Source organism: Haplochromis burtoni, unplaced genomic scaffold (genome assembly GCF_018398535.1).
Source record: "Haplochromis burtoni strain Fernald_Lab_line unplaced genomic scaffold, NCSU_Asbu1 Contig_759, whole genome shotgun sequence".
NCBI lineage: Eukaryota > Metazoa > Chordata > Actinopteri > Cichliformes > Cichlidae > Haplochromis > Haplochromis burtoni.
This window is the reverse complement of record NW_024583120.1, coordinates 131,951-158,600: the sequence shown is the minus strand read 5'-3', so window position 1 is coordinate 158,600 and position 26,650 is coordinate 131,951. Positions and strand designations below refer to the sequence as shown.

The 26,650-nt window shown below is 40.7% G+C and overlaps 1 protein-coding gene across 1 annotated transcript; it reads right to left on the bottom strand.

Annotated features, from left to right (window-relative positions):
- Nucleotides 1–260: 260 nt before the first annotated feature.
- slco2b1 (solute carrier organic anion transporter family, member 2B1) lies at nt 261–26,372 on the bottom strand. Its single transcript, XM_042215564.1, has 15 exons — nt 26,219–26,372; nt 23,716–23,820; nt 22,553–22,690; nt 22,114–22,276; nt 21,509–21,733; nt 19,497–19,595; nt 14,344–14,474; nt 8,959–9,055; nt 8,569–8,733; nt 8,279–8,468; nt 6,082–6,226; nt 4,883–5,043; nt 4,464–4,528; nt 3,783–3,903; nt 261–3,380 (listed from the first exon to the last, which is right to left on the bottom strand). Exons 2-15 carry the CDS (start codon nt 23,779–23,781, stop codon nt 3,221–3,223), a joined length of 1,926 nt encoding a protein of 641 aa, XP_042071498.1. The 5' UTR covers nt 23,782–23,820; nt 26,219–26,372; the 3' UTR covers nt 261–3,220.
- Nucleotides 26,373–26,650: the final 278 nt, after the last annotated feature.

Sequence of the window (26,650 nt, the reverse complement as noted above, 5' to 3'; positions counted from 1 at the left end):
TCACAAATATTTCTATCAAACGAGCTACATAAAAAAATCCCCAAGGTGTTAGGACATTAAAAACAAAAAAATCAATAAATTTTGAAACTTTAAAGTGGATTTAAAAATGGAAGAAACAAAAACAAATCAAAAGTAAATGCTCAGAAAAACCGAGTTGCTTTTTATTTGCCAATTTATCTTTTACACAAAAAGCAGTAAACAATGTACACATGTGCACAAATCACATGTGGAAAAATAAACACAATAAACACACTTCAACATTAAATGTGTCAATTAGTTTTATTTAAAAACATACAAAAAAAATTATGAATTTTGATGATATTTTATGATATGTTGTCCATCACATTTCGATTAGTGCTTTAGTGATACTGCTCCACTTTATTCTAAATATTTCATATATTTTTTATAAAGCTGGTGTCCTTTATTCACTGTTCAATTGGATATAAATATTTACAGAACAGCGTTTCGAGTATGAAAGGTTATCATACAAACACTTAAACATTCAGCACAATATAATTTTATCAAACTTGTAGAAAACAGTTTATAAAAAAGTGACAAAACACTGAAGACATCTCGCTGGATTAAATTCATCAAAACTCGGAAAATGTCCACGGGATCTGTTTGTGCCGGAAGAATTAAGTTCATGAATTCACATTTTCATATAAAAAGAGTGTTGTGGTGCCTTTTTGTACTTTCTGTTTGTTTGCCATCCTTCTCTCTTTTTTAGTTTCCCTTCTTTAATCTCTTTGAAGTCTTTTCGTGACTTCAGAATCCTGTCACAGTGTTCTGGTAAAGTTGTAGTTCCCCCATATAGAAAACCTTTTCTGCTCAATATAGCTCCATATTTTTTTTCTTGAGCTCCACTAGAGTAGCATTGCATGGTTCACAGTTGGCAATAATTGTTATTTACCTCATCCTGGGCTCTGGTTCAGCCCTCAGTCCACCCTCTGTCTGAAACAAGCTGGCCTAGCTGCTTTCTCTCTTCAAGATCACAGCATAAATACATCCACTGTACACTGGGATGTTTCTCTTTTATTTCATTTCCAGTGAAAATGATGGTACACTAAAAATATTCAGTGATGAAAGCTGTTGGCTTCCTCATTAGTGTGATGTTGAAATAAGAATTCTTTTGACACATTTAAATGTGAAAGTAAAAGTGAACATGAGATTTAAAGGAATCTGTGCTGGATGTAATTTAACTGATGTACAGGAAATGATATAATGACCACATTTTTCACACCTGAAACTTGTTCCTATAGTGATGCTTTTGCAGATGTATTATCTTTAAGACCACAATCGCATTGATCTGTCAGAGGTAACAACTATATTCCAATTGTGTGCACGATTCACAGTTCAAAATAAACTTTCGTTGTCTCATACTCGGTTGTCGTGCAGCCACCTTACTGAGCTGTTTTAGCTCCTCCCCCTTTAAGACAGCTTCAACTGCTCCTTGTAAACAGAAAGTTTGACTAGCAGGTAGGCGGAGCTTAAGTGCCTGAGATGACCATGTTAGGGATATCGCCTAATGGCGATGTCACACAGATACAAGAGTAGAAAAAACTGTAATAAAGTGAGTATTTAGAGCAGTGTACAGCCTGGGCGTTAGAGTCACAGGGATCACTGTGAGTACACTGAGCTCATTATTAGAGAGTTTACAGGTACAGGTACTTTTGATAATTACATCTAAAAAATGTAACTAAGCCTTCCACCACCAGAGGCACCATTTTACCAGTGGGTCTATTAACATGTCTTTGGAAGTCTGCTGTGCTTTTAGTGTTTAATTTTCCTTGTTATGCCTTTGCTTTTTGTAAGCCACTATTTAAACCAAGGCTGTGTTCTTAATGGTTAAATAAAGCATGTGTTTGCGAGACAATTTTTTGTATATCAGGCAGGTGCACATATACTGCAAAGGTCTACTTTTACAATGTGAGTATTTTTAAGCAGCACCTGAGGGTGTCAGTAACTTACTTCACCCCAGCCCCACAGGCCTAAAGACTGCTTGTCAACTGCCTGGCAACCACCGTTTGGCTGTGATTCATTGCTGGAGTTTGCTAGCAGTCAGTGAAATTTTTCACAAACAGGTGTAGTGTGCTGTAGTAAAACGTTCGTTGCAGTAGCAAGGGTTGTATGAAATTTCTATGAAAGGTGCCGACTTGTTTGCAAACACTCTGCAGCTACTCGCTAAGTGTTTGTTAAGCAGTGACATGTGTGAAGAAACTGGAAACTGATGTTCACATTAATGTGAACATTAACATGAACATTCTCTTTCTCTTAGTGAAAGGACGCTGACTAAATCCAGATGATCTTCATTCCGCACTGCAGTCTTGCTATATCTAAAACTACAAATTATGAGCTTCCTGTCTGACCTTATGCTAACATGGAAAATTTCTGCTTGGAACTAACAGTTCTTTGACATATTGGTAAAGATTTATGGGTTTGATTAGATAAGTCATCTCAAAACAGGAAATATTATACATGCAGAAGGAGTGGAATTTGGTACAGTGGTGTCCCACAGTGTAGTGCTAAACATATTGTTACATGTTGCCAATGGCAACTCATGTGTCTCCCTATAACGTGATATTTTTTCCTTATTTCCATGCCAGGCAAGTGTTACTTTAACTAAATTTCTATAGCAAGAAAACATTATATTTTGATCATTTACCTATATATATAGATGTGCTTAAGTATATGATTGCATATATTATGTGCATCCTCACTTCTGGCTACAAAAACCCAACAAGGGGGAGGCCAAAACACTAAAGTTGGATAGTCAAAATGTCATCGGTGACGTCACAGTAGTTAGGGCGACCTTTTTATGTAGTTTATGACTTCATCAAAGACAAATAAAAAAAAATCTTGAAAAACAGAGTCCCGTGTTACTCAGGTTATTAGTTTTGGCACGCAGTTTGGGACTGATATACTGCTCAATGGCCAAAAACTAAACATCGTAAGTGAAACTTTACATAAGTATACACTGTCAGTCACATTAAGAAGTTCTATCTAAAAACAAGAAAACCATTCTGAAATGTTAGCCATGATGTATAAACAAAACAGTGATAAAAAAATTATTTTTGCCTTATAATGCAAGCACATTGCTCCGTTATAAGTGAAGCATCCACCACACCGAGTAATTCACTGCTTAGTGGCAGTGTCCTTTCAACCAGCATAGAAAAAAGCTACCTATGCAGTTTCAGTGAAAAGTGTTTTCTCAGAATCCACTTCATGTTATCAGTTCTTTTTCTTTGCCATTCTCTGATATTTTCTGATTCACCATCTGGTAATCACTTTCCTGATACCTGTCTCTTTTCCGCAGGACGACGATTGTCAGCAGGTAGCAGAGCAACCCTCCACACACAAAGACCACCTGCAGTCCCAGAAACCTGAATACACAAACAGGTGGTTATGGTTTTTTTATGGTTGTTTTGATGGTTGGGGGCTAGTCCGGGATGCAATCAGATGACAGAGTGCTTTACAAAGCAAGAAATCTCTACTGAGAATGAGAAAAGTGTGATTCTGTGCTGGCAGTGAAATTTTTAGCCTTTATAGCTGCAGAAAATGTGTTCATTTCAGTTGTTGTTGTTTTTATAAGGATTATGAAATTGTTTAACTCTTTTAAAAAGAATTTACAGCCTGTCTCACAAAATGCATCACAATATTTATATAAATGACAATTTAATCTTTCCTACTATGAGAAGGAATGATTGCTGCATTCATTTCAATAGTCAAATAAACTTAATGACCACTTTTTGTATTTTGTTAGTATCTTTAAATGTTCCTTTTACCTGCTTCTGAAGCGCTCTAAGTTGTAGTATTGACAGGAGGTCTGCTTGCCACATTTCTTGCCCCATAAGATGCAGGTGGTGTCGATGACACTGCCGTACAACACTGGACCGGGCATGAATGCTGTAAATAGACCAAGATGAATACTCAGTTAAAATCATAATTTTGGCCCCAAATTATTATTATTTTTTAAATAATTCATTCATTTGGATTTATTTATGTCAAAAAGTAAACAGTGCAGCCTCTATGACAGGTGGATGGTGACACAGGTGGCTGTAGCTGTTAGCTGTCTGCTTGGCTTCACTTTGGCTAACTGGAGTCCGAGACCATGTTTGTGCTGTTGGAGCCGTTTCGAGCATTTTTAATTTATCTGACCAGTAAAATGGCCACTGTGGTAATTGTACGAAGAGCTTGTCCAGTAGGTCTCAGCACTAGTTTTGGTGGCTGAAGTTTGAGGATTTTTATCTGAATGTTTCTTTGCACTGCTGTCTTGTGCAAATATAATCATATCTGGCTCCAAAAAATAAAAAATAAATAAGATGGTAAAACTGATTCTTAACATTGCCAGAAACCAGTGTATGAAACTGCATCTAAGCATATAAGCATCAAAGAAAATGCCTTCGGCAGGTCTTTGAGTTTAAACACAGACCTCGTGTCACTAGAGAACGTATGTGATGACTTACCGAGTACTCTGAACAGCATGTACTGAACTCCCACTGCGAAAGACTTATCCTCTGGAGGTACCTCCCTGCAGCAGAGACATCACATTCATGATAACGAAAAACAGGCTTCCAGTAGCTGTTATTTAATGGAGTAGGCAATCTGCAGAGAAATCTCCAGATTCTTCACATGTTTAGAAAAGACAGTAGTACCTGACTGGAATGGGAAAATATTTGTCTAAAGGCTAAAGATTGTGTTAAAACAACAACAATTTGTCATGTGACTCTGTAGGGATTGAAAGGCAGCTTTACAAGTTTTTCTTTTTTTTTCATAAAACTTTTGTTTTGGTGTCCTTCCTTTAAATTACTTAAAACTGTTGCTAATGAAAAGACTCTGACTTAAGCATTCCCCATTATTTGACATTATATTATCTTTTCCATACCTGAGTATCATCATGCATGATGGTGTCTGGGAAAAGGCGGCGATGAAGGCAGTGAGACCCAGCAGAACCACGAAGGGTAGGAGGAGATGCTCACACCCACTGCCACAGCTCCGAGGTAAGGCGAAGCTGAGACCACCGACACACCGGCAGTCAGTGTATTTCTACAGAAACGCACATGCAAATAGATCTGTTATTTGTACAGCTTTTTTTTTTTTAAGTAAACCTGTTTGCATTTTATTTCCTCTCTTGTACAAAGTAATTCTTAAATAATGAAGTCGGTCTATTGCCGGTGCCAGTTTCATCATAAAGTCAGAAACGGTGCTTGGATTAGAAATTGATTCATTCTGTCAGTGAATAACTGAGTTCACAAAATCATGGGAAGTCAACGGTTGTTAGACCATTAGGGTCCGTCAAACCTACAAAAAAATGTTCCTACAGTGGGAGAGGTTTGGGAGAGTTCTGCAACATCTGGATGTAGAATTTCTTGCACATCTGGCCAATTACTCAAGGTCCCAATTTAGATTCTTTAAAACCAGTATTTTTACTTTCACTTTCATAGGTAAATCCACAGACAGACTGGTAAAATGAAAAGTGGGCCACTCATACCATCGCAGTGACACAAACACATGACACTCCTAAAGATACCACCCCGAGTGGGCCCCTAATCCTTTCTGGCAGCACACACTGAATTTAAGCTTAACATCTGTAATAGTGAGACCACCTTGGAACAGCTGTAAGCTATTAAAACTCAAGGATACAAATGAAATAATAATGATGATAAACTGGCAGCTAAATTTGCTTCTCAGTGCAGTTTATTGTGGTCTGTTTTGTTTCAGGGCCTTTTCCACAGAATGTTCAGGCTACACAAATATCAACAAGATGATGGTGTGTGTGTAAGAGTCTGAAATAAAGCCAGCGTATATCTAAGACTGATAGAGAAAACGAAATGTTTCTGCCGCCTCCACGTCTCAATGCCTCATATTCTCAAGGAATGTGATGTCACTGATTTCCTAAGAGCACAAACAAATGAAATGGGAACTGGCAGCAAACCACCACAGAAAGCATGCCAGTTCCTTGTGACTACACACCACTTGAATTTAAATTTGAATAGCAAATAGAGCTGAGCCTTAGTCACAATGTGAGATAACAGATCGGTTCACAGGAAAAAATTTCTGGAAAGATGATTAACTGAGTCTTACCACGACTTTGCTGAAGTTGTCTGTTTCTACAGATTGACAGCCAGCATGGCAAGGAGACCTGAACTCCATGCCGTCTGAACCACAGACCGGGTTAAACGCCTCCTCAGAACAGTGACAGTTAGAACTGCACTGCAACAAATCATAGCTGAAAATACGAACACACATTTTTATTAACATTTTAAAGGTGAATAAAGAAGCTGTAGATGCCTACAATAAGTATTATTAACATATATTCTGAATCATTTTATCAAGTTCATCTGGATTTTTATCAAAATGAGATGTCAAAGGCTTTACTAAGTATCAGTTACACAAAGGTCTCATCACCAACAAAAGAAAGGAACCTGTAAATCACGCCTTTTGCACTGTAGCAGTTACAGCAGTGAAGTAAACTGGTGCCAAAGGTAAAATTGGTTGCCACCAGTGGTCAAATGAACCATTTAACCGATGGTTGATCAGTGGTATCCTTTCCCTGAAACTATATAAATAAGCGTATGGGGTTTCTGCTCTTGCTCTTGACGAAGGCGGTCGCACTTTTCTCCTCTCCCTTATCTTCCCTGCTTAGCTTCTTATGTCCTTGTCTTGTCTTGTGTTTTTACTTTTCTCTGGAACACTCTCTCACAGTCTGTTCTCTAAAACCTAAAAGAGGAATTATGGATTTGATCAACTGGTCTCTGAATGCAATTGACACCCCTTGTCAACAAGAAGTCTGGGCTTGGGTGAGCCTGAGTGCTGAAGATATCTACCTATTCGGAACCATGATAACAGGGTTCTTGCTGATCGGAGCTGGCTTGGCCCTGACTTATCGAAGAATTAAGGAAGCGGAACCGGCTGTTCAAATCCCCACAAGGCTGCCCGCTGGGATTGGAACGATGGGACGAGGCGTGAGTTTCTCAAAATGGGCTCATTGAGTCAGCACGGATAAGATCTTGGAGAGGCTACGGCTGCTGTGAACACTCAGAACAAGACCACTGAGTGAAAAACTGGATTACATCTGGAGGGGCTCGCTCGAACAACACCTTTGAGCGCAAATTCGATCACATCTTGGGGAAGTGCACTGCGGTCGTGAGTTCTCAGAACCTGCTCTTTGAGCAAAAAGAACGACAACATCACGGAACGTAAGTTTGATAACATCATGGAGAAGCTCACGGCTCTCCAACGGGAGATTGAGAGACCAGTGTTGGACTGTAGAACTGCTTTGAAATTCATATGAGTTGTTCGCACTAAAGTAAAAAGCACCATCACTTCATGCGGAGACCCTCTCGGCGCCAGCTGTGGGCTCAAGGCTGGAGCTGAACAACAACTCCCTGATAACGACTGTGTTTAGTCTGTTCTTCCCATTCCATGCAAGCCCACCTGGGTTGGCTGGAAGACTGTTTACTTAGCCTGGCAGGGTGAAGGACACTGTCTCAGCTGAACTATGGACACGCCCACACACATACACTGATATGCATACACTCATCCCCCCTCCCTTTCCAAACGCCTTCGACGCTTATTCCCTTCCGATGCTGACGGTGGATCAAGGAGACCAGCGCACGCAGGCCCGGATGTGCTGTCTAATTCAGCTGTCTCTCACCCTTTACCCCCCCTGTTGCTTGTCATGTGTTTCTTTGGTGTATTAAGAGTTTTTCATGTGCAGAGGTGTTTTTTTCTGTTCTCAAACTGATCTCCCTGTTGGAGCTCAGTCTGGGGGGAGTTATTTTTTTCTCCTTATCTTTCCTCATATGGTGCATTTTCCATTGTTAGACCTCTCTGACCTGTCTTCCCCATGTGATGTTTTGTGTAATGTATGTGTGGTCGGAGGGTAAGATGGCGCCGCCATTGTGTGCAATAGGTCGGCAGCCTTATGAAATTTCCCCTTGTGGGACTAATAAAGGTATATCAAATCAAATCAAAATCAAATCAAATTAGTTTCTGCCATTGCTGGTAAAACAACCTCACAGTCAGGAGTGAAATAAGTTTTGCACTATAGTACATTTCCCTGACATTAGTTCCCTAACAGTGGGCAACTTGTTGTTTTATTTAATCAGTAATTTTGTTTTATTAGTTCGAGTTTTCACGAGTTTGTGATATTATAATAAACAAGTGAGAACATTTGTTTGCCATCTATGGTACACTTAGTTCCCTGTTAAGGTGAATTTGTTCTGAATATACAATAAAAAATATAAATCATGGATTTACATGGTAACGGGACAAGTACCTGTTGTTAGAGACCCCAGCAATGTTCTGTGTGGGACAGCCGAGGAACAGCATTGGTAGGGCAGTCAGAATGCAGAGAAGGATGGCTATTGTGCACAATTTGCTGGCGCCATTGACTGAAAGATTGAACCGTCGCATCAGAGCTCCACCCAGGACGGTCCCCAGTACCGCCATTGGGATCCCGACTCCTCCTGCGAGAAATCAATAATTCAGAAAACAGAAGCTTCATTTTTATGTCCACAGCTTGATTCCGTTGTAACGACTTTCATGGCACTATTCAGGTCCTCTCACCTATCATCATGGTGGAGAAAGAGGCACTCTGGCTGAACTGTTTCTCAATGAACTTGGCCATAAAGGTGGCGAGGCCGGACAGCAGAGCTGACAAGTTCACCAGAGCCAGAACCACCAGCAGGTAGATGGGATTTCGCAGCGTTCGCAGAGCGATTTTAGGAAAACCTGAGGGAGGTGTACAGTATGACTGAGGATTAATATGCATTACTAAGTTTCTAATGGACAAAAAATAGCATTTAGACTAATAGGTACATAGACTAAAGAGCATAAAATGCTGGATGAAGCAGCTGGATGAAGTAGCCCTTGCTGATGTTGACCTCTTTTAAATTGGTTGACACCCTTCAGTCACCTCAGCTGGACAGGAAACAGAAGTGGAAAAAGGACTCTTACTTTTGAGGAACTGAATGAGGGTAGGTTCCTGTCGTGTGTCTGTCTGCTGCTGCTGCTCCTTACTTTCTGGTTCGGGGTCAATGTCTTCTGGATCTTCCTGCACAAATATGGAAAGAATATCACATGGCAGCCTTGTTTTTCCACTGTGAGATGTGAAACCAGTAAATGGAAGTTTACATTCATGAATCTGTCTGAGGCTTTGGATAAATGTTTCCTGGCTGGTTCCTGGGAAATGCGAGTTACTCGCAGGCATGAATTATTTAATCTAAAATCTTGACAAATGCCAAGATTATTTGAAGAATGGTTTTTGGAATGGAGACTATTTTACCCCGTTGCCAGATAAAGAAGGCGTTTGAACCTTGAGATAAATCTACATTCCCACTGTAACCACAGGCCAGGACTGGATAGTGGAGCAACAGTAGGGTGATGTGTACTTTGAAAATGTACCATTACTGCCTAACCAGCTGTGACTGATACTATTTATTGACCCTGTGGTGGTCATTTTACAATGTGACGGACCCTAAACCTGGACCAGTGTGATTTAGTAGTTAGTTGTTCCCCTCCAGTCTGTTAGACTGCAGACGGTTTTGTGTCAGAGAGCACAATGACTCATGGGTGTGTTAATGTTCAAGTAGTCAGATTAGCAGCAGTATTATCATTGCATGTGTTTATTCCTGCACAGTGCTGAGCATAGCACACTGTTCAAAAACAAGAAGTGAAAGTGCAGCTGTGCAGTCTGTGAAGCACATGCTGCACAGGTAAGAAAGAAAAACTGTTGCGAGTCTTTTTGCCACACAAATTTGCTACAAAATGTTTTATCCACCAAAAACCTTGTTTGGATAAAATCGGAAAGCTTAAATACTCTTCTCAACTTCACAAATGTCTTTGTGTGGGCGGGAAGGATCCAAACTGGATACTGTCCAAAATATCTGGGTCAGGGCTGAGCTTCCAGCTCCCTCCAGCTAAGTAATGAGGTGAAGATAGTAGGCCATAACACACACACAATATATATACAGTATATATATATATATATATACATATATACATACATTTGATACATGTGAGTAATTATTGGCCAGTTTAGTCAGTAATTCTTCACCAAACTCAGCAGAGAAACCTGGTTCAGTTCATGGAGTCGTCACAAAAGCCTTTCACTGCTGCAGCTTTTCAAACAAATGACCGAGTCTGTTCCAGACTGTTGCTCAACAGTGATTTATCTCACAGAGCTCACGGATGTCCACTAAGTGCAAAGGTTTTATTTAAGCACGGAAATACTTTCAGTTTAAAATCTAGTCAGAGTTGTGCTACAGAGAGTTACGTTTCATTAACAATAACATAATTAAACAATGAGATATGTGAGAAAGACTCCATCACAAAACGGAAATAAGTTTCATCATCTAACCCTTTAAAGGTTAAAAAATGCTTTCTTATGTGGGGACAAGATTAGGATGCAGCAGTGCGCAGTGTGACGTCTAAAAATGAAAATTTACTTAAAGCAGCTGTGAAGATAGAAAAGTTTCCTGCTGTATAGTCAAATCTATTCTGATTGGTCTGTTCTGGCTGGTTTATGGTTCTTACCTTGGATCTGATGGACAGATCCCTGCTTTAATCTATAGACAGTAATCTTTTACCCTCATTCCTGCAGCATGTGGACTTTGTTAGTTCGTCTTTAGTGGCTACTTATGCAACTGTTCTAAGGAAGGTCCAGGAGGTCTTTTTAAATATTATGTGTTGCAAGTCTAACAGTTGAAAACTTCCAAGGCATCAACTTGAAGTTTTCATAAAACACCCTGCTGACATTAACACAGTTATTACATCTTCAGTTTTAGAGTGATTTGATTTGCTATCTCAGAAGAGTCTCTTGCCTGACCACTTCTATGTAAGGTTTAGGTAGCATGAGCAGCAGGAAATGTACAGTACTGTTGGGTGTATTTTTCTAATGGACTGAAATTTAATGTCTCTATATATAAAACATACAGATTTTGTTTCAATTTGTTAGATATTTTGCTTTGTTCTGCATTCTTGGACAGCCCAGGTCATCTCGAACCAGCTTGATCTGTTTGATTTTCCTGCAGTTGGATGAACTCCTGACATATCAGTTCAGCTGCCTTTGCCTTTCTACAGACAGGCAGTTTGTCAGTAGATCAACTTTCAACAGCTAAGAAAAGATTTTTAATTCAATAATTGAAATAATTAAAATCTCAGAATTTAGCCCAAAAAGTTATTTTTAATTCATCATGTATCTTTCTACCAAAACATCCTGGACTGGAACTGTCCAGATCCCTTCTTTTCCCTGACTGACTAGTCTGCTTTCCTTTTTTCCTTTTTTCTCACAGCTCTGAGAGTACAGCATTAGCACTGTGTGCAGCAATAACAATGAATCAATCATTTTTTTCACCAGCTTCATACAGGCAGAGTTCGACAGTCATCAGCAAAACCTGGTTGGATCAATCTTCAAGGCTTGATTTTGTTTCTGTTTCTTATGAAATTCACATGATTTCTTGTTGACTGCATTTTCCCCTCTTTACCTTATTTGTGAAATGACTTCACTCTAACTAAATTGCTCAAATTTCAAAAGACCAGTCTTTTAGCTTCGGATAAACCACAGATCCCCTCTGAGTCTAAACTGCCAAATGGAAAAAAGTCCTTTTCCCCATCAACAAAAACAAAGCAAAACAAAAGAAACCATCCAACATTAGATAACTTACGGTTTGAAATCCATTCACATCAACGTAGCCAGATCTCAAATGACATGGCTCTATTTTTGTCCACTCAGACACTCACTTTTAATGAGTCCAACCCTGAACGGTTAGAGCTAACATTTCAGATGGTAGATCTCAGCAAATACCTCTGACCTGATGGAATGAAAACAGGCTAAAAAATGTGGCTGGGAGGCTTTCAGGCAAACATTTGGTCGAGCACTGATGTTTGGCAGCATGCTCAGGGAGTCTTATTCCAAGAAACTCTGTTGGGCAATTGGATAGTTTGTCTCATTTAATTGATAAAACATGTGCAGAAGCTGAACTTTCTCTTTTGTGTTGGGACTGAGCCAAAACACACAAAAGCAGTTTCACGTTTGCACTGGTTGAAGTGAAATAAGTTCAGCTTCACCAACAAAGCCTCATCTTATCCTGTCATTTTGTGTTCCTGTGGTTTAGAAGCAGAAAGTTTCTCTATCATAAAACATAATAACAGCATTGTGAGCTTTTTGCTTTCTTTAGTTAGTGACAGCTGTATTTTGCTGCATTGCAATTACAGATATTTTTAACTAAACGACTCATTTACCTCATGCAGTTTCTGACAAACAAACAAACAAAGTACCGCAGCCACGCCCACCCCCACACACACACACACACACACACACACATACATACATACTTACTCCCTATAATGACGACCATTAAAACCTCTTTGGATTGCAGGTCGGCTTCAGTTGATCATTATCGTATCGAGATAATTAAGATAATCACTTGATTTTGGCTGCTGCCATTAAGATGTTTGAGCGAAGAAACCACAAAGGGCTTCTTGAATTGATGAAAAGTACTGTGATATATTGGCTATAAGCTATTTCATTTCCTAGTTTTGATTATCAACCTTCACTCCTTCCTTCAGTGGTGCTTGTGTTTGCTGTGAGGAGAGAAGACAGATCTCCTCCTCTATCCCTGTGTAGAAAACTTCATCCCACATCTGTGCAGATTATTTAAACTAAAATTCATATTCATCATTTAGATAACAATAGCAGCTCTCGGGTGGTCTGATAAACTATCGTAAAATAAAAGTTTTAAAACTTTCCCACTGGAAAAAAAGCAATTATAAAAGGTCTTTAAAGATCCATTCATTGTCTTCTTGTTAAAAGTCAGTCACAGCTAAGCAGTGATTCCAAATGTTTGGCCGATCGTGGCTCAAGAGTTGGAAGTTCGCCTTGTAATCGGAAGGTTGCCGGTTGAGCCCCGGCTTGGGCTCTCGGTCGTTGTGTCCTTGGGCAAGACACTTCACCCGTTGCCTACTGGTGGTGGTCAGAGGGCCCGGTGGCGCCAGTGTCCGGCAGCTCGCCTCTGTCAGTGCGCCCCAGGGCGGCTGTGGCTACAATGTAGCTGCCATCACCAGTGTGTGAATGTGTGGATGACTGGATGTGTAAAGCGCTTTGGGGTCCTTAGGGACTAATAAAGCGCTATACAAATATAGGCCATTTACCATCTTCGAACTCCTCACCAAGCTTTGAAGCTAAGCCCAGCCCACCTGAGAAATAAACCTATTTTGGTTGGTTTTATTCACTACATTGGTCTTTCAGTCATGACTCGAGGTGAGGGCCGGAAGCCAGTCTGGCTATTTAAATCTGTGACCTGGTACCACATGTCAGGCTGCCAAACATAGCTTTGCCACACCTAGAAGCTGAATACCACTCATCATGAAACATAATTCAAAAAAATTCAAGTATATAGGGAGGAGCTGGCAAAATAACCAAAATAGAAGATAAAGAACAGTGCATTTAAGTACCAATAGAAAGATTAGCTACTGGTGTATAGCTGGCAAAAGATGGAAAGCCACAGACAACTGGGGCGACCGTGGTTCAGGGGGTTGGGAAGCTCATCTGTAACCAGAAGGTTGCCGGTTTGATCCCCCAGCTCTCTCTGTCCTGGTCGTTTTGTCCTTGGGCAAGACACTCCATCTACCGCCTACTGGTGTTGGCCAGAGGGGCCGATGGTGCGATATGACAGCCTCGCTTCTGTCAGTCACAGGGCAGCTGTGGTTACAACTGTGGTTTGCTTGCACTAGTGTGTGAATGAATAGTAGAATTGTAAAGCGCTTTGGGTGCCTAGAAAAGCTCTGTATAAATGCAATCCGATATTAACTACAGATAAAACATTATGAAATATTTAATAAAATGTTTACTTGAAAAGCCACTCTCCAGCAGAAAAGTTCTATGAAAGACCTGTCAGGTGTATTAATGATTAATCAGATTGATATCTATTTTGTTGGTGGAACAAATGTACAAGTTTTACAATTTTGCTATTTATGCTCTACTCAACTGTTTTTCTTCCCTAGAATAGAGTTCATCAACCTGTCAGAGAACATGAGTCACTGTGAGCCCCCTGTAATTATCTTCAGTTACACCTGCTACACATGCGCATATCTTGGATCTGTCTGGATTAATCACTAAGCTAGGGCGAGGCAATTATAGGTGTGTAAAGAAAAACAAAGTCAATGCATCTGATGTGCTTCAAGCATTAGCCCTTGAGTGGTGCTGGATTAAATGTTACAAATAACGTGATCTGGGATATTAAGGCCCATAACGGATGCTGACTATGTCCATGAACATTTTCTCTACATGTAAGTTCAATTACACCAACAACACCTCTTCTGTATTAGATAGGACTGACTCACCTCTTTGGGCATGTTTCTGGGGAAGAAGAGGTAAGGTAGTGCAGTGAGAAAGAGGAGGCACGAGGCTACCAGGAAGCCAAGCCACCATGCTCCCACCCAGCGCAGGTCTTTAGTGTCCAACTCGATCTCCTCTGGAAACAGAAGAGAACACAAATCATGAAATCCATACAAAGAATTCATCCATCCATTGTCTTCCACTTATCAGGGTCAGGGGGGCCAAGAGGCGAGGTAAAGCCTGGAAAGGTCGCCAGTCTGTCGCAGGGCTAACACAGAGAGACAGATAACCATTCGCACTAACATTCATGCCTATGGGCAATTTAGAATAATCAATTAACCTAACCCCACTACATGCATGTCTTTGGACTGTGGGAGGAAGCAGGAGTACCCGGAGAGAACCCACGCAAACTTAACACAGAGAGGCCAGATGGTGAGTCAAACTTGCTGTTAGGCAACAGAACTAACCACTGCACCACTGTGTTGCCACATGCGAAGAATACGACTCTTTTTTTCATTTTATTTGCAGCTGTTTATTGCCTTATATCAGCCAATAAATTATCAATACATGTAACATAGGGTTAATTCACTGCCAGCCCATAAGCCTATCATTCATCCAAGTTCATATCCAAAAATTCTTATATAGGGTGTAATATTTACACTGCTTTAACCTTTAAACTCCAAACCAATTTGCAACCCACCTCCACTGCAGCTCCCCCTTTTCATTATACCTCCAAAGTAATCATGTGATATTAGTTCTCAGTGATGCCTGCTCTGTTGTGAAATACAACCAGGTGGAAGTAATCTTTTGACTCCAGTAGTTCTGCCTAAAGTAATAATAAAACATGTATACAAAGACTGAATTTGCTTAAATTCATGAATCTTCTGATAGAAATACGTCTGCAGGTTTGACTTATAACTTGTTCTTCACATTTGTAATATACAGTCGATAATTTAAACGCATACTTGGACCTAAATGGTGAAACAACTGCCCCCCAAATAACTTACTGAGCCAGTTAAGGGAAAAACCTACTGTACACATACTGTGCGCTTTATGGTATAACAACAAGTCATCATACCTCCTTTGTTTGAAAGATGTGTCATTTACACAAAAAACAGAAGTCAGATGAAGCTTACGCTGGTGGAGTTCCATGTTTGGACAGCCATTGCTGTTATTTATAGTTAGGGTTGGTCATGGAGTCATTCCTAACAAAGAACTAAAACTGAATGCTTTTACAGTACAAGCTGAAATCTTCTTCCCTGTCAGAGGTTGTTCTGGATGAAACACAAACGACTTTCTTTTGCTTGGTAAAAGTGAGCTTCCCATAACTCGATCTTGCAAGAACCTACAGGTCCCTGGTTCTAGTGTTTTCACCGTGTGTAACTTGACATTCAGTACTGTGTGAACGTTCTAAGCAAAATCTGATGAAAATTTAGATGCTAGCTGCCTGGTCAGCTTCACCTCAGCTAATTGGATTCCTTCACGTCAACCTCTGGCTCATGTTTGTGCTTTTGGACCCTTTTGGAGCATTTTTAATTATATGGCTGCTCTGCATTTAAGTGTACTAACAGACCATCCCAGAAGTCTCAGCACCAGTTTTAGAACTTAGTATTTTTTTCTTTGTTACTAGAGGGGATCTGTGCATTTGTGCAGTCTGCAGGTGCAAGAAGAACTTAACAGTCCTAGAATTAAACTTTTTATCCAAATATAAACCAGCAGCCAACATAACATCAGCCAAATGTATAATTGGAGGTTTCAAAATGCACACTAAAGAAAAAAAATGGACGCTGTAATTGTGTCTACATCCTAAAATTTATAGATATCAAGACACAACCTGTAGTGTGTAAACACAACTTCCCACTAATTTAACTGTACACCAATGACATGCTGCCAATCTGAAACAAACGTCACTGCCCATCTAAAAATGTTCACTTGTTTTCCTTGATTTACTAAACCAGTTATGGCGTTTGCTTATCGAGGGACACCAATGAAAATGGTTCTACCTATCTGTTTGTGGCTGCACCCATGACGATGAACAACCTCTGCAGATTTTAGTGACATTCATGTTTGAATCGCCAAACAATGAAGGCTAATCCCAGTGGAACCTGATCATTGAAAAACTCTGTGGGAACTTTGCAAGGCTGTAATTACTGAAGATCAGGAATGAGTAACTCTCTTGGTCCTGCTCTGACAACAACACCATTCCAAAAATCTTGCAATGGACACCTTAACCTGCTTTACCTGTTTACTATATTAACCTCATTACACTGCTCAGTGTGCAGTTACTGTCATGTTAAGACTGCTCTGCTTTTATCTATTCTCTGACATTAGCACTGGTTCCAGTGGTGAAGGTTTCAAATAAGGTGAGTGTGACAGCTCTTATGCAACAGCAACCAAGAGAAGAATTCCAAAATAAAATCCATTAATTGTAGAAAAACAAAGACAAATGTTTTTGTTTCCAAAACAAAAACAATGCTTTACAAATTTTAATCTATTGTCCAATTACTGTCCTCACTGTCAATCCAGCTGTTATTATTGGAAAACCTTCCCAGATATTTCACAGCGTAGCTGACTCTTTGTAAAACTAAAGAAGAAAGGATGGATAAACATTAAAAGTTAAAATACTTTAGTTATCAGAAAAATCTGTTGGTTCCTTAAATTCATATCTATTTATTACATCTCCTGTGATCCTAAATGAGTGAAAGAAAAAGGAGGAATGTATCATCAAAACTGCCTAAACGCATTTAAAGTTGAGCTTTTAAGCTGATAAAAATACTTATTGCTAATGAAGCACATGACTGCTGGTTAAAATCTATAATTGGTGATTTTGGTGTTTTATTGACAAAACTTTATAGAAAAACAGGGACAATTTTTAGTTTGTGCAGTAAATGTTTTTTTTAATATTGTTTCATTGAACATATTTGTCCTTAAACTCTCCTCTGAACATATTTAGTGCTTACTCAGCGCTAAGTTGCCTGAAGGCTCAGTGTAAGCCAATAAACCTACATGCCAACTGTGTTACAAATCAAACCACATCAAAAAAAGCTTTTCATTTACTAGCCCACCAACCACCACCAGTGACACATTTAAGTGTGTCAATCCCTAATACAGATTATGAGGTGACAGCTTCAATTTGCTTGTGTGCTGTTTTTTTTTTTCAAGGAAATTAAACTTAAACATAACTCTCCAACCTTAGCACCACAAATTAAACCTCAAACATACATTCATGAAGCAAAAGAAAAGCGCCCTCAATTTTCCACGTCCCATCCTGTCCCTGGTCCCCACAAAATAAAATAAGATATACACACTCGCACACATTCTCCTCTGTATGTTTTTACTTACAAACACAGAATTGATACAACATTTTACATTTTTTCTAAACATGCAAATTGTTAAACATGTTGTGTGATGCACATTCACTTTCACAATCTGTTGGCCCATGTACGCATTCCACTGGGAATGTTGAAACAAGCAAGTTATTGTTTCAACAAGTCTGTAAAGAGACTGTAACATCATTAATCATGCAGACGTCAAACGACTGCAATGCCTGATTGAATGTCACGAAACTCTCACTCAACTTAGATCAGAAACGAAACCTGAAATATGAGCAGATGTAGCAGAACTATTGATCCCAGAAATGGTGGGAGTTAGCCTGTTAGCATCCAGCACATTACCAGCTAGCCACTTAAGGTTAGGATCACACGTTAAAGCAAGAAGCTTGGAAATGCAATGTCACAAACATAAAGTAATCCTGTTTCTTTTCTCATTACTAGTTTTCAAAAGTAATTAGTTGCTTTTTTACTTAGTTACTTTTTAAAAACATGGGTTAGGGTTAGGATATGTGAACCCTGAATATGTATTAAAGTGATAGACCTCCCAGCTCAATTTTATTGTTTCTGCATAATCCATCATATAACATTGAATCAAATGAAAATGTTTGTTTTTAAAACTTGTTTTATGAGTTTTAATCTTTTAACTTTATGCATCAAGCAAAAATCAAATCATATATAACAATCTTTGACTTGAAGAAATGTTTTTAACATTTAAAACTATTTTCTGCATATTCTAGCAGATAAAATAAAATAATGTTTTGTGTTTACACTCTTTCAAACAGATGCAAGTAAAACACAGTTGGTTAGCAGGAGTGGGGCCGGTGACTGATAATTAGTATGACTAGTTCAAAGAGCTGACTGTGGAGTATTTAATGAAATAAATATAATAGTTTCACTGAAAACACCTCAGATCCTTGTCTGAACATATTTCTAATCTGGATATCTGCCCTAAGGCTGAAACTTTCAACAGCAAATAATCTACTACGTCAGCTACAAAATACCAGCTTACACCTTCAATTACGTCTGGCTGAGTGTGAAGAAAGAAGAGGCAGCAGGAAATCCGCCGAAACATGAGAAATGCTCATTCACGAAAGGCTTCACAGCTTGATCATTTGTTGGATGTCAGAGTTTTGAGTTCAGTTTATTTCTATTATTTGCACCAAATATCGACAGTAATGATGATGCTTCGTTATATAAGTTAAAAACATAACAATGTATTGTTCCAAGAGACCAATGCCTCCAGCAGAGTCGGGTTCAGTATCTCCACAGCAGTAACTGCATAAAGTGTGCAAACACTGACAATCTCCCGGTGTGCTGAACCCAAATATTAATCTCTAGATATCATTCTTTGTTTCAGCATTGCTTTCTCATGAGTAAAACAGGATAAACTAGAACACTTGTTTTTAAACCGCCACCCTTTTGTAGAAATGTTGGCACGGCATAAACAGCCCGAGGACTGAGCGCTGCTGCAGCGTTTCCAGTTAGCAAATACACAAAAACAGGTCATTAGGGTGTGTATCTGTTACAAAACCTGTCTGCGGCTTGATGGTCACGAGAACATGGCTGTCTTAAAGAACTTCACACCACCAGTGAAGACCTCAGCCACTGTTTGCCAAACTGCATCATTTAAATATGATTTATTTTATGGGTTTTTATCTTTTGTAGAAGATTTTAGAGGAAATGACCCACATTAGTCAGCTTTACACTGTTTTTATTAACACCATGTTGAGTGCTCACATGCAGGAAGTCCTCCTTTCCTTTTAAAAATGAGTAAGATAAACTTTCTTTAAACAGCTGTATAGCATTAGGACAGTGTGTCTCCTCACCTTTGGGTACCTTGTCAAAGTCAACATAGAAGCGTAGCATGAGGGCCCCAGTGATGAATCCGAAGGCCGGGCCAATTGAGGTCATAGCAAGGAGGATGCCTGGAAGACACGATAAAAAACCCCCTGAGAAGATGAAAGAGACGCCTGCTGGCCAACGGGTTGACCCTGACCTTTCACCTCAAACATCACTTTGGAATACTTTACCTGCTTTTTTCAGGCGCCTCCGTCAAACACAAAAAAGATTCTGCTAACCAAACATTTCCTACCTCCTCACCATCACATAGACAGATTCATTATGAGGTTACAACAGTAAACATTATACATATGGAACAAGAAGCAGTGGCGAGGTCTGTGAGGTGTTACAAAGAGCTGCATGTGGCTGCTGTGTCGCTGTCCTGCAGTTCTTCTTACACTCAGAGGCCTCAACAAACTTGAAAATGAGATAAAACAGCAAATTTGTTGTATGAAGCAATCTCACATTTAAAGAAAAGGTTTTAACATCTGAGCATGCCCAGCTTTCCTTACACCAGCGTGACAGAAAACAAAAGCAAAAGGAGAAGAAATCACACCGTGTCTACAAAATATGCAGCAAGGGCAGCATTTGTGCTGAAATTAGGACAACAATGGAGCTATAGTGAAGAAATTTCACGTCATTATTAAAGACTTCCTGCCTGCAGGTCCCAGGATCCTAATTAAAACAGGTTTGTTGTATAAGCAGAGACGCCGCAGGCTAATGTAACTACAATGCAGCACTACAATCACGTCTGTTGTCACAGTGACTGTGTTCTGTAACAGGTCAGGTGAGCTTCTTGGACTTTGATGACCTCGGTCTCTGCTGTTATCGCCTTCTCATATTTTTATAACGCCCAGTTAAAGTTCTGTAATGTGAGTTGACCTGAGCAGAAAATCTTTCATGGCCTCAAGTGATCTGCTTTCAGTCTGTTAAATACAACTCTTGCCAATGTTTGCCTGATAGTTATGAGGAACAAAGGTATTTGTTACACAGCTATGATATAACAGTGGGTGGTAAAAGAAATGCAGTCATGCTGAAGAGCAATAACTGTTGTGTCTCTTTGGGTCATTCTGGCTTTGTCTTTGAATTAGAGGAAACTTCTCTATTGTTCATTTTCTTTCTTCAAAAAAAAAGTCCACCACAGAGACCAGAAATCTGTTTCAGCGATTGGGGAAAGTCTTCTGATTCTTTCCGTGTCCTGTCTCCGCCTCAAACATTCAACCCAACAATGGTTTGAAGCTGGAAGTGCGTTTGGACCCTTTTTCTTTGGATCAAAGACTCAACACTCCAGCCAATTAGAGAGTTTAAATATTTTCCTCCTGATCTGCATCACAGTTGGCAGTTCGGCGGGAATTATGTTTATCAGAGTGTTCATCCAGACCAGCCAATCAAGATATTCTGTGAGATCAAATTTCAGCAATCAGTTATGACCCGTGTTGGTATATGAGCTGTGTCTTAGATTGCAGTCATCCGTACTTCAACAACAGTTTCAAGTTTGTCAGCTATGAATTCTTTGAAAGTAAAAAGTTTTTGAACACTTCAGAAAGTATAAGCTCATAGATGGAGGATACTCCTTAGTGGAAAATATCTGGTACAGATGTTAAGTCATAGAAAATGTTATTTTCTGTGCTCAGAGGCTCAAAACGTGAGAAACATTCATAAAATGCAGTAGTCAATGTGTATAATGTTCTTCTCTCCCCTTTTGCACAGTCGGGGAGTGTGTCAGGATACATTTCACTGCATGTTGTACTTGTATAAGTATGTATGTGACAAATAAAGAATCTTCAAACTAATCAGCAACAGTTGGTTAAATGCAGTGGACTAACACTGATGAGACACTGAGACACTGATGGACGTGGGACTTCACTTTGAGGAAACCCCCTCAAGAGACTTCTTGACGTCTTCATCTCAGGTGTATTGAACCTCTAAACTACTTAATCTCCCAGAACGTGACATCGGGACCAAATTGCGAGTTAAAATATCATTCTCTGCTTCCTACCGAGGTAGAGCGGGGAATTCCTTTTGCTTGCGTAGTCGTCGATGTAGGAGATGCCAAAGGGCTGGATGGGGACAGCTCCGACGCCCAACAGCAGCTGACCCAGGAGCAGCATGGGGTAGATCCCCTGCTGGGCAGGGGTCTCCTGTTTCAGGCAGGTCTGATTGTAGGATGAGGTGGTGACTGAGCTTTCTGATTGGCAGAGGTTGGCACTTTTTTCATTGGAGGCTGTTTGGAAAACAGAGAGATACTTTTAAGATTGTCTGAATTCAACACACAGATTTCATTCTCTGCAAATAAAACTGAAAGGGAGAAGATTCAGTCGGAACTCAATCTCTTTCTAATATACTGGCACATCAGCTAATTAACGTCCCTTAACTGGACCTGTGAACTGTGTTTGTGCTGTTGGAGCATTAATAATCTGACCAATAATATAACTGCTGTAAGGTTACTGTGGTAACAGAGCGTCAGAGAAGGCTGAGTTCCAGTTAACCAGGAAGTATGTAAACCAGGGACAGTTGATAACTTACTCCACAAAATAAAGAACATTCAAAAAACTCAGGAGGTTCGATGTGTGCGTGTGTTTGTGTGCGTGTGTGTGTTCTCACCGATGATTCTCTTCGTGTAGTGGTACGGTTCACTCATGAAGTGCGTTACCCCCATCAGCAGAGAGGCCAGGCAAGCGAGCAGAGCTCCAGCACCGATGTACCGTGGCCGATGGACTCGACTCCCAAAGAAGCTCACAAAGATGATGAGGATGGTGTTTCCCACCTGTACGCAGACACACAACATCCGTAATGTAAGACTAACATCAAAGATTTCCAATCCTGTCACCTTCAGGTTCATATTGAGGTTTTTGTTTGTTTTCATCAAAAGGACAACTAAAACATCTCAAACATAAAGCTTAGACCTCGTTCCGATTATTATTCATTTATCGCCATCTTGTATCGTATACTGGACTGTATTCTCAAACCAAAAACAAACTTGTGACTTTCTGAAGAGCCATGAATTCATTAAGCAGGAGTTCAGAGTCCTAGCTGAACTGACCTCGTTGAAGGAGGCCAGGAGCCCAGACTTCTGGCTGGATAGGCCATAGCGCCTCTCGATGGTGGAGATGGAGCTCTTCATGTAGCCCGACACCAAAAGCTGGGCCAGCTGCAGCAAACTGTGGCAAAACACAAAGAACTGCAAGCAGAAGAAGAAGAAGACAGAAAGTCAGAAAACGTATTTTAACACAAGCTGCAGTTCCCCTTACGTCCACACGACTCAACAAACTGGCAAACAGACTGACAGGCTGTGTTAAAACCTCCGAAGTCCAACTTTGCCGACTTAAATTCTGACATTTTATTTATCTTTACTTCACACTAGTTACCAAACCTGCTAACATTAGCATTTGAGAATCTATAGGTGGTAACTTGTAGCTCCAACCACAGTGCGGAAGTAACCTGAGGGTGGTTACATCCATCGTGCATACTGAACAGTCTGTTTCTGGCTCAATTTCAGCACAACGTGAAAGGTACAGACAAGAAACAGTATTTTTCTTTGCCCTGAGCTCGTCCTGGGATCATGTGACTGGAGAACAATTCCAGGATGAAGCTCAGGATGTGAAGTTTCAGTCCCACAGGTTCCAGTGTTTAGACAGGCGAGCGTCTGAGGCCAGCTTTTAAATCTCTCCGCTGCCTGAAGGGATCTGACCTCTGACCTTGCCCACTTCTGATTTTACTGTCACAGGCATTGCTACAGCGCCATGTGATCCTGTGATCAAGTCATTGTGTTTCATTTGTTTTTCCAGACACTCTGGGAGAGCAGACTAACGAACCCAGCTGAGCGCTTTTCTTCATCACTTTAACCCTGGAGAAACCAGGTCAAATTTGACCCCAGGGGTTCTCCAGGGTTAAACACTGAAATCAGATCTTTGTGGGACAAGCTGTTAGAGACAAGCCTTAACCACTGGAACATCTGTCTGACACAACATCGGCCTTTAACCGTTTACAGTCCACCGTTTTTACCCAGCAGGCCTCATACGAGCCTGGACAGGCCCGAGCACCACTCCCACTTTTTCAGCTCTAAGTTTGAAATAAACAATAAATGTTACAAATTTCCTTCAACTCATCTTTTCTTTCTTTCCTTTGTTGTATTCCCTTCCTTTCTCCCTCAGTCCCTTCCTTCTTTCCTTCCATCCTATCTTTGCTGTGGCGCTGCAGACAAACCTTGATGCTGTTGAAGAGACTCCTGGATCGAGCAGGAGCTCGTAGGCTTCTGGGATCAGAGGTCATGTTGAGGCTGTTGACTCACACGGAGACTGAAGAGTGACCCTGTGAACCACAAACATGGGTGAACCTGCCATTCATTGCTTTTATTCAGCAGAAAGTCCAGCACAAACAGCCCGACACACTCATGCTGAGCAAACACTACCTTCTAGAAGTACTGAGTGCACACACACACAAAAACACACAAACACACCTACACACACACACACACACAACCCCGTTCAGCTATCTTAGTGAGGACCTTCATTGACCTAATGCTTTTCCTAGCCCCTGACCCTAAACCTAATCATAACCTAATTGTAACCCTGACACTAAAACCACAAATTTGAAGGCATTTAAAGGCTTCAAATTTGTGAGGACTGGGTTGTGTGTCCTCACAAGTGACTGTTGGTTCGCACAAGTATAGCAGAATGCAGATTTTGGTCCTCACATACACACACAGGGCGTGTGAGTGTTTGGATATAGAGCTGCTGAGAAAAACGTTGATCGTTCTGAGGGTGATTTGACACGGCGTCACAGAGCAGCCAGGTCAGCACCTCTGCGACGGACAGGTGGATGGTGACACAGGTTGCTGTAGCTGCTAGCTTCACCTGCACTGGACCTCTGGATGTGTTTGCGCTGTTTGAACCTTCTGCAGCATTTTTAAAGAAGAATGATAAAAGCTTTGGTCGGAGTGTTTTCACTACCATCAGCACTGAATGCTTATTGGCTCAGTTAGTAGCCAGAGTGCATACTTTGGATATTTCTTCATGTTGACAAATATGAATTTGCAAAATTAACTTCATTTTTTATTAAAAATGACCTGAAAAGGCTGTTTTCCCATTGGCTTCTGTCCAACTAGCTCTTAAACTGTCAGTGTTTCGTAGGACGCTTCAAGCAGAGGAACTGCATTCACCAGTTGACGGCACATTGGCATTCACCCTCTGGGCACCATGAATGTCTGTGAAGAAGTCATCACTTCATCCTGGACCAGTACGGTGGACTGACTGATGTTGGCACAGCCATCATGGCGAAGAGGAGTCTGGTTGGAGGCTTTTATTGTGAAGGTCAAAGGACCAGAAGACAAATGTTGATGTTTACCAAGAAGGTCAAAGCTTTTTTTTTCTTTGAAAGAGTTTTTTTCCCCTAAAACAGAACTGAATGTGAACAAAATTCACAAGAATGTGTTTGATTTGATTTGTGCTGTGTGACGTATTTCCATAATCAGGCTGAAATACAAAGACAACAACAACAGGAAACAGAGAAATTGTGGTAGAAGGAGGTGGAGAAGACAGGAAGTAGCTTCTTATCTTAGACGTCAACCGATTCTGTGACAGATTTTATCTGTCAGAGCCACAAACAGACGACCTTCATGTTTGAAGATAAAACCGATGACCACCACCTCCACCCTCTGCCTCCACACAGACTTCACGGAGTGAGGTGAGATTCCTGATGGTTGGAATAATCTGAATGTTTGTAATGAAGGAAACATTTTCCTTTGGCCAGTTTTTCAGGTCTTCCATGTTGCCAGGTTTCCTCATCACTGTTCGTGAACATGCTCGATCTGAAGATTGCTGGTGGTTTCCCTGGTGCCTCTCCAACCAAAGCCTGCTAAAATGGGATTGGTTGGTTTTTGTTGGACTACTGAAAGAAGAAAAATCCTTGAAGGTTTCAGGAAACGATTTACAGCAGATGTCCTACAAGTCGGGTCAAAGACAAGTTCTTTTTTTCAGTAGATTAAATGTTTGACAGCAAGCACAGTGTTTGGAAACAAGCAGCATGGGATAATGAGTAACCAGGATACTGATAGCTTATCACACAATCAGGCCCACTCATGGCTCTGTGTACAGGCTCCTCACATCGTCACCACGTCCCTGAAGAACGAGCAAACTAAACCTGGGAATAACTAATGCCATGCAGGTCATGACATCATTGTTAACTTTATAATCAAGATTTCAATTAATATTTAAACACATTTTATGATTTCTGTTAATATAATATTAGTGCTATTGGAACTCTGTGAAACCTCTGACTGAGCCTGGCTGCGGAGCTCATTATGCTGGTCTCTGACCATGTTTAGCTCCTTGTGCTCGCCATGACTGTAAAGGCCGTGTCACACACCAAACAGCTTAAAAATCCAGCTCCAAGCTCGAATTTCTTTATTCCAACTAACAGCACAAAGAGTCTGCAGCCAGCTTTTCTCTGTCTGAAGCAACGTCAAGTTACACTCCTGCAACGCGACGGCTGAGCTGTCACACACACACACACGCACACACACACACACACACACACACACACACACACACACACACACACACACACACACACACACGCACACACACACACATGCACACACACACACACACACACACACACACACACACACTCGCGTACACACACACACAGTCCCAGCTGTCCCACTAAAAGCCTGAAACCTCCCACAGAGAAAAACACTCAGACTCACTGTGTAGCTCGTTTCTCTGCTGCTCTCACTTCGCTGCAGCTCCGACTTTCTGTTCCACTCAAGCTGCCAACACACCTCCAACTCACTGAGAATAGGAGGAGACAACAGGAGCGAGGAGAGTAGTAGAGTTTGAACCCTCCTTCTGTGTTAAGACAGTCTGTGAAAAAAGCCGTGTGTGTGGGGGGGGGGGGGGGGGGATTTCTTCTCTTCAGGACTAAAAACCTAAATAAAAAAATAACACAAAAGGTGCAGTTCCTCCAAAGTCCAGCAGAGGCAGCAGAGACTCCCACAAATGTTTACATTGCTCTAAAATTTAAAGTCTGCATTATTAGGGGCGTGGCCTCTGGTATTGACAGGTAGGTGGCGACACAAGCGGCTGTAGCTGATAGCTGTCTGCTAGCTAACGGGAGTCCCTGGACTGGACTTCTGGAC

What these genes read in the sequence shown, in the direction of transcription:
- slco2b1 (XM_042215564.1), bottom strand. Translation starts at nt 23,781, where the DNA reads ATGACCTCTGATCCCAGAAGCCTACGAGCTCCTGCTCGATCCAGGAGT. An exon ending in GTCTCTTCAACAGCATCAAG is followed by an intron (nt 22,691 to 23,715) that starts GTTTGTCTGCAG and finishes TTCTGCTTGCAG; the next exon opens with TTCTTTGTGTTTTGCCACAG. An exon ending in CTACACGAAGAGAATCATCG is followed by an intron (nt 21,734 to 22,113) that starts GTGAGAACACAC and finishes TTTTCCAAACAG; the next exon opens with CCTCCAATGAAAAAAGTGCC.